This window comes from Populus nigra, chromosome 15 (assembly GCF_951802175.1).
Source record: "Populus nigra chromosome 15, ddPopNigr1.1, whole genome shotgun sequence".
NCBI lineage: Eukaryota > Viridiplantae > Streptophyta > Magnoliopsida > Malpighiales > Salicaceae > Populus > Populus nigra.
In genome coordinates, this window is record NC_084866.1 from 9,567,531 (window position 1) to 9,576,681 (window position 9,151).

A 9,151-nucleotide genomic window follows, 5' to 3' on the forward strand; every position below is an offset into this window, starting at 1 on the left:
TTATTTGGATATTTATATTTAGTTTATTGCTTATGTTTTAGTATAGACTTGTTTTGGCCTAAAATCAAGGCTTTAAGACTATTTTAGGCTTGTGTTAATTGATTATTAGCTTGGACCTATTGATTTACAATCCAATAAGGCTTTATTAGGGTTATTTAAGGAGACTATATATTGTTTTCTTTGCTACAACATTCAAGAGCTTTGATGTTTTGAATAAACTTGTGTTTTACATAATGCAACATTTTTCTATTTACTAGGACAAATAATGAATTTTATTTATCAAGGTATAACTAACTTTGTGGCATCTTCATATACTTTAAGTTCTTGATTTTTTATAATCAACAAGTCCAAGTTTAATTTCTAATACCTTTAGTTTTTAGATACAATGATGTCTCTAGGACAAGGTTTTCTATCCAAACCTGAATTTTAATTTTTTTGGGTTATTTATCTACTTTGTTATAGGTTTTAAGATTGTTATCCTAAGGGTTTGCATCATTGTTATTTGTTGAAATTGCATATAATAGAAGTGTGCCACCTTTTGAAATTATTTGACTTTAATCTTTTAACTCTTTTGAATTTGATTCCTTTACCTGTTGATAAAAGAGTTAGCCTTGATGGTAATAAGAAAATCATAGGTAGTGAAGGCTCTTTATAAGAATGTATGATGTCAAATACAAAAAAAAGAACAATATACATTCAAAGCTAATAAAAGCATAAATATGGTCATCTTTGAACCAGTTGATTGATTTTTAGTGTATATACATAAGGAGAGGTTTTCTGAATGTAGGAGATATAAATTGATGTCGAGAAGAGATGGTCCGTTTCAAATTCTTAAAAGAATTAATGACAGTGCCTATAAAGTGGATTTACTAAGTGAATATGATGTTAGTGCTACTTTTAATGTTTCTGATCTCTCTTCATTTAATGTAGATAATGATTGAAAGTTGAATCATTTTAAAGAGAGAGAGAGAGGATGATGCAATTTAAACTAAAAGCATCTATTAGAAGTTCTAGTTGGGTCAATTACAAGGTCAAAAGTAAAAAAACTCAAACATGCATTCAATAGGCTTATTCAAAGTATTTAGGCCAGGGTGAATTTCAGAAATGCTATATCTTCAACAAGTGATGATCAGATCTTAGTAAATTTAATCTATGTATGAAAGATGTCTAATCCATATACTTCATGGCCTTATTTTTTCTAATGCGTAATTTTAATCTAACAAACATAATTTTTTTTATTTGACCATTGGATCAAGTTGACATCATACCCCAAGATTTCAAATGTCTTGTTTTATACACGGTTAAAATTTCATAGTAATTGAACCTTGGAAAGGCCTTGTGACAAGGTCCAAAAGCTACTGTGCGAGTTTTGTATTAATTTCATAGTTGATTTTTGATTTTTTTTTCTATTTTATTTAGAAATTTTTTATTATAATTATTATAGTCTTGTTTAATATGTTTTTACTCATTATAAATAGGGTTATTTAGCTTGTATTTAGGTTTTTTTAAAGACTTTAATTTCAGAATAATCTATTGCGTGATTGTGAGATTAAGATTCTCTTAATTTGATTTTTCATTGAACTATTTTGACTTTTCAAAGAATAAACCAAGATTTATGGCGTCTTCTATACTTCTCATTCATATTTTTTATAGGTGTTGAGTGAGGGTTTAGTTTTTAAGTATTGGAGTCTTGGTATATGTTATATTTATGTCAAGCTCAATTACAATCATGAATTTAACTTTATTGAAAATGGTCAATTTAGTTGTGGGTTTCTAAATCTTTATATTCACAGGGTTCACATCATATCCTATTATAATTTTTATGTTTTAAATAAAACATTAAACCACATAGTTGAATTCAATTATATTGTTTTCAATTAATGTGGAAATGAATTGAATTAGCAATCTTAACTATTTTGCCTTTCATTTTAAAATCATTTTTGTTACAAAAATCATTTCTTTTTGTTACAAGACTCTTTATCTTTTTTTAAAGTGACATAAAATATAGACATTTTAAAGAAGATATAAATAGACATATCTCATTTTAATTGTTTATAAAATATTTGTTGGATAAAATTCAAAAATATATTTGTTAATAAATCAAAATCTTTTCAGTTTATATTGATAGACTCTTATCTTTTCAAAAATATATTACTAAACAAACATGTTATCCACTTTTAATTGGCTTAGTAAAACCAACAAAGAAAAAGAATAAAGGGCCAAAAAAAATATATTAATGACATATTTTATGAGGAACAAGAATATCTTGATGATGATTGTTGCCAAGTAAAGGGAAAAAAATAACATTGTACCGTGAGGAATTTTTGGGAGGAAAGAAAGAGACGAACGAAAGAGAAAAAGCAAAAACAAAGTTTGTGTTAAAATATGGATATTTTTTAAATATTGATTTCAACGTTAATTTCAAGAAAGATTATTATAGTAAATCAAAGGACATTCATTCTGATTTCTTTAATTCCAAACACAAAAATTCATTGAACCCTCTCAATCAAATTTAATTTGCAGGATTTCAAATAGAATGTAAGAAATACTTGCAAGTTATAGCACATAAAAAAATACAAACCATCAAGACGTTGGAAATTTTTTACCACTTGTCATCTATAGAGGCATATTCTAAGGCCTTTATAATACGATAAGCACTTAAAAACCACCACTATGACATAACTTTTTCCGATCACTGCATTATGGTGTTCGTTTTGCCCGGCGAATGAGTGAAAAGATGTCTCTACTATGTGCTGATGATTTTCTAAATATGGTGCTCCGTCCATGCCTTGAGGAACAATGCTGCACCAGGCCACGAACTGGCTTAGTAAAACTAATTCAATACCAATTGACGGATACAATAATTAAAATATATCGAAAGCTCGTAATCCTCACCTGAAACTGAAAAGTGGGATTTGAAATCCTTGAGAGTGTTGAAAGGCCATCACGAACAGGCACTACTGTACAAGTCAATACTATGTTTTAAATTATGTATTAATCTAACTCGTTAATTAGCTAGATATGTCATGACCCGATATGTTACCTGACTTAGGGTCTCCCTTCCCGGTGGAAATTCCCGACCACAGATTCTTGGTTGAGGCTGATTTCTGAGAGCAGGTGTGAAGGAAAAGAGGCAACTGCTCTGCCCCAAATTCATGCTTGGCCAACAATATTTTTGTGGGAGCTTGAGAATTCGAATCTCTGCATAAATACAATAAAATACATCATGACATCAAAGCTCTTGTTTTCTAATTTATCTCCATTGATTCTTGCAGTGACGTATACGCTTAGCTTGATCAATGCACGTCTTGGTTTTGTAATTGTTATGAAGGCATGTAAGTAGGTTATAGCTAGGAGACAAATGGCAGCGTGTACCTTGCATCTTCGTTTGATTTCTCAACGCTTGTAATTTCTGGTCAAGAGAAACAAGCCATGTAATATGAAGATTTACAGAAAATCAGCAGCAAAATTGACTTTTATTTGAATCTAGCTAGCTAGCAAAACAAATCTGATTGCTCGTAACATGAAACAACAAAACAAATTGAAAAAAGAGTAAATATTTACGTGTTGACAAATAGCGGTGGTGATGTTTCGGTAAATATGCGTTCCACCTTACTCTTGTGAGAGCAACCCTGTGAGCATATTTTTCACATGAAAGTAGCCTCTAACACAACACACACACACACACACACACACAAAAAGGGGTTAATTGATTAATATCAGAGGCTATAAATTAATTAAGGACGTTGTTCAGATGGTGACTAAGTGGCTCAAAATGGATTAATGTTAATACTGACTTGTTTTAGGCAATTAATTCTAAGCTCAGCCTCCGAAAACGCACAATTGTTAGAAATGCTGTTGTTAAGATTAGCAGAGACGCATCCAAGATGATCAACAACTGCAACAACTGCCCTACAGAGGTACTCCTTTGTGCTTTCCAGAACCCTGCAAAACCATGAATATAAACAAATAATCATCTTTTTTCACCATGAGCAAGTATTGGTTTTCTCAGACAGAAATTGAGAAGTGAGAGTGCTTCAAAAAAATAGTGCAAACTAAGTAGAATGGTACTCTAGCTAGCGGAGGTTGAGAGCTCACATTCTTTTCTGGTTGGTGTTCAAGAAAGTTGTTTCACAGTGACTGGCTGCGTTGTGGAGCTGAGAACGCAGGTCTCGAAGTTCCTATAAATGAATCATGAAACCCAACATCTATATATGATTTCCCTGGAAATTAAAGAATCATGAAAGAAAAACATAAACAAAAACAAGGGCAAAAACAATTAAGGAGTATATATACTTGAAGAGATCTGTCAAAGCGGATAATGTCTTGCGATTCATGACTTTCAGGATTTTGAGAGGCATATGATTTGGAGATCTGCATTATTTTTGATGAAGTTCCTTTAAAATTACAGTAGAAGATAGAAGAGGAAGAGGAAAAATATATAGATATAAGAATTTCCAAAGATAATGCAACCTAGCTAATCGATCCCTTTGCCTCTAGTTTATATTTAGATACAAACAGGAACTAGCTAGACGGTGTGCCTCATGGAAGCTAAAAAACAAAAAGGTGTGTTACAGAGAACTCGTGATTTTTCCACTATCACGTTGGAGGTGGCCGAGCAGGAGCGAACAAAACAGCGTCCAAAAACCATTAATGAAAGATTCTTCAAAGCCACATGAGCTCTGTAAGTACAATAGAATGACAAGAAAATATCGCCCGCCCGTGATTCTATGTTCCTTTCTTTTCTCTCACTTTTCAAAAAAGTGCAGTACCCTAACTGATAGCATGATTTCATGATTGAGGGTTGGTTAAAAAATGCGATAATAAATATTTTTTATTTAAAAATATATTAAAATAATATTTTTTATTTTAAAAAGTTATTTTTTATATAAAAATATTGATTAAAAAGTATAAAAAAATTAATTTTAAAAAATATAATTTCAAATGCTTTCCAAACTAAATTGTAATGACAAAATTATTCCATAGTCATTAAAGTCTTGTAACTAGGCATATATAGTAAGAATGTCTTTTTATCATAACACAAAGATTATATGAGGTTAGATTAGTTATTTTGTTTTTTTCACAATAAAATTATTAATATAATTCCATAATAAAATATTATAATGCCAATTATTAAGTAGCCTTTTGGTCTTTTTAATTTTTTCAAAATAGTATAATTATTTTGAAGTCCTTGAAGACAAAATCAACATAACTCTCTTACAAGATTTTTTTTTCTTTTTTGTAAATTTACGTTGGTCTTATTGTACATTTAAAGGTTACTCAATGGCATTATTATAATTGACAAATATTAAATATTATTAAAAAGTTATTTGCGCGTGCTTAGCATGCACAGATATGTGGATTGTCATCACGCTGTTCAAGTGGCACGTTTTGATTACTATTTTTTTAGTTTTGAATAATCAATAAAATTAGAAATATTTTTTAATTTCACCGCTTACTATTTTTTAATCTATAAATAATCTATCAAATTACAAATATTTTTCAATTTCTCCCCCGAGTGATTTTTTAGTCTTATAAATTTTATCTTCATTCTTCTTGTTGCTATATGTTTTGCTTTTGCAAGATTTTTTATTAATATTTTTTTCACGATTTCATTCTTCAAAATTAAATTAATTGGGAATTAAACTTCTCAATTGAACTCAGGTCCATAATTATTATGGGTTGAGAAGTTTAGAGATTAAAACATATTTGGAAGGTTCGCTCGGATTTGCTTAATTTTTTTCTTTTTTTAAGCTGATATTTTCTTTTTTTTTTCAATTTTTTTTTTATAGTTTTGCTTTGTTATTTTTTATGGTTTTGCTTTTATAGGGTTAGCCTCGAATTCATGACCAAAATAATCAGTTTCAAAGGTTAATGTGGGTTGTTTTTTTTTCTTTTTTAAACTGATATATTTCAATTTTATCATTCATTTTTCTATACTTTTTTTTTATGAAATTATCTTAATTTTATACTTATTTTTGTGAAGTTTACGAGTTCACCTAATTTAACATGCCTTTTTTTGTTTTTATTAAAAAGAAAATTTTATAGTTTTACCCTTCAATTCTAGATTGTTTGATAATCTAGATAGACTTAAATTTAGATTTTTTTAATCATTTTTTTAGTTTATTTATTATTCTTGCATTTTTTTCATATTATTTAAATATTTATCAATTGAATCAATGATTTAGGACTCAATTTTGTTTACCTAACTTTTTTTTTACATTGAAAAAAAAAGCCCAACATGTGATGGAGTGCGATCATCAAATCTAGTCATTAATTGTATTAAATATGTGTCGTACTGGTTTTTAGTTTAACATGGATGTCCGGGTCAGCTTGCGCGTACCTCGACTAATCCCACGGGCCCTGAAGTTAACGACCATGTAAGCCTCCAGTTGCCATCATATAAGCAACCACGGGCTCGAACCTGAGACCACAGAAGGAGCAAACCTCTTGATCCCAAGCTTTTACCACTGGATCACCACCTAGATGGTTAAATATGTGTCGTACTTGATATTATGGCAGGATGTTGGCTAGGAAAGTTGGCCAAATGGCAAGTAGGCCAAATGGCAAGTAGAGATGAGAGAGGGATCTGGGTTGTTATAAAAAAGAAAGAGAAAAGGATTAGGTTTTTTTTTCATTGTGAGAGAGGTGATGAGGAGGAAAAAGATGGATGGTTTCTCTTCTCTTTTTGTTTTTATATGCTTTTTCTCTCTCTGTTTTTTTTTTCTAAATCTTTAGCACACTTTCTCTTCTCTTTTTCACTTCCATAATTTTTTTACTCTTCAATGATGACTAAGGTTTTATGGTAAAATGAAAAATAAAAGAAATGAGACTAGGTTTTTGGTGGGTTGGTTTGTAACATGGATGGCTAAGTTTTCTCTCTCTATCTCTTCATATAGTGGCTAGGTTTCCTTCTTCTTTTTAGTTTTTCCTCCCCTCCCCTCTTCTCTCACACTATTCACTCTTCTATTTATAGTCTAATTTTTTTTTTATCAATTTCTCTTTAATTGCTTTCCCTTCAAATAACTTAATTTCTCTTTAATTGCTTTCCCTTCAAATAACTTAATTTCACTTTGATCCCTTATTTCTTTTCTTTTGCACGTTATTCCTTGTCCATTTTTCTCTCTTTTTTTATTTTCTTTTTTTATTCTGATTTTTTTAAAAAGGAATATTAATGTCAATTCAATAAGAAATCAATAATTGTAAAATGGATGCATTAATAGCCAACATACATCGAAAGCATATTTTTGGGTTTTTCTAGTTTTTTTTAAGATGCTGGAAAATATAAAATGGGGGCAAATGTGTTGGAAACATATGGTTTTTAAAAAAAAATTATTTTTTAGAAAAGACATCAACAAGAAAAAAATATTATTGAAAATACAAAAAGAGTGTTTGAGTGGCTAGATGCATCGAAAATATAATTTTTAAATTTTATTTTATTTTTTGCTGGCAAATATTTTGACAAGAAATCAATAATTGGAATTGGAATTAAAACTTCGATCAAAAAAATAATTTTTCTTGTAAAATAATAATAATAATACAACACTTTGCTTTGGTATATTTACTGGAAACATATATAGATGGGTAGCCTTAAACAAACCAAAAACAAAATCGCCATTTCGTTAGGTTTTGTTTTTCTAGTGTTTTTACCTAAACTACAATATTCCTTTATAATGTTTACACCTCTAAGAAAAGCATATGAAAGATCATTTTTCACATAAGATTTATAACACAAGACTAAAAAAGAAGATGTTAGGTGGGGAAGAAGCTCAAATGGAACATAATCAAGCAAATGAGGTTGAGTCCCTCAAAGGAGAAATAACTTGGTTTGTTGGTTTGCCAAAATAGGCTCTTTAAAGTAGAAAGTCAGATGAAGGGTCTTAGAAAAGATCATATCCTCCATACAAGTTACTACTGAAATGCCCACTTTATTTTCTATATTAGTTGTAAGAGTAACTCCATAATTGCCTTATTTCATCAATCCTCCTTCAATGATGTCCAATTTCTAAGATGAATTTTTTTAGTCTTTATCGCATGAGATATCTTAGCAAGCTAGATGTACAAATGAAAAAAGAGATTGGTTATGCTAAAGAAAAAATAAAATTACCACTTCAAAACATTCTATTATAGATAAGTTGCTTCGTGTTTATTTTTATGATAAAGGTACTTATTATGTCCACATGCTGACGGTTTATCTAAACTAACTTAATGTTGAAGGTAAAGACCTATGATAATGATTTGAGACTTAAATCTGGCTACAAAGCTTGATCCTCACTTTTAAAATATAGATGTTGGATCCGAGAAGACGGTGAATATTAAGTTGGGTTTTTAACCTATTTGTTGAACTTATATTTTTTTCTTGTTCAAATTAAAGAAAAAAAAATAAATTAAAACAAAATGTATGAGCAAAATTGCCACATATGCGAACCCATTAGCTAGTCAAAACAAAAGGCATAAAAGAAGTTACTAATTGTAAGAAATGAGATGTTTGAGGGTGGATGAAACCAGTGACTGCCACCAGTGACTGCCATAATATTTTATGAGCCACTCTTTTTAAATTTTCAAAAATTTCAAAAATTTTCTAATTTTTGTATTCCTTTAAATTATTTTCACTAGAAATATTGTACAATCAAACAGTTCACACAAACTCAGAGGAACTCCTTTTATCATAGAAAAACAATTATTTGTTATTTAGAATAAATAGTTTTTATATGTGTGTGTGTCATAATCTTATTTTTCACCCTTTTTATACTCTTTTTGAAAAATCTTAAAAAATAGCAAAAAACAACAAAACAAATTCAAAAAAGTATATTTTCGACATGTTTGCGTCATTTTGGTATTTTTAATGTCTTTTTAAAAGATTTAAAAATTCAGAAATTTATTTTCAACGCGTTCAGTTTTTTAACACGCTCATTTTCAAAATCATTAATTAATTTTATTGAGTCAATATTAACATTGTTTTTTTTTATATCAAAATCAAAAACAAAAATATTTGGACAAGGGGATCAAATATGCAAAGGAAGAAAATGAGGGATTAAAGTGACTTTGGGTTGCTTAAGAACCAAGTAATTAGAAGAAAAAAGACAAGTTTGTTTAGCCTGTAATAGGTGGTTATACGACATACAGATGAGGAAGGGTAAAAAAAATAAAA

General features: G+C 29.4%; 1 protein-coding gene across 1 annotated transcript; it reads right to left on the reverse strand.

Moving 5' to 3' along the window:
- Positions 1 to 2,488: 2,488 nt before the first annotated feature.
- On the reverse strand, positions 2,489 to 4,667 carry LOC133674059 (probable protein ABIL5). The gene is made up of 8 exons (XM_062095019.1): positions 4,297 to 4,667; positions 4,099 to 4,181; positions 3,798 to 3,945; positions 3,565 to 3,664; positions 3,376 to 3,412; positions 3,044 to 3,201; positions 2,896 to 2,960; positions 2,489 to 2,802 (listed from the first exon to the last, which is right to left on the reverse strand). The coding sequence occupies exons 1-8, from the start codon at positions 4,378 to 4,380 to the stop codon at positions 2,701 to 2,703; spliced, it is 777 nt and encodes a 258-aa protein (XP_061951003.1). The 5' UTR covers positions 4,381 to 4,667; the 3' UTR covers positions 2,489 to 2,700.
- Between the last annotated feature and the right edge of the window lie 4,484 nt (positions 4,668 to 9,151).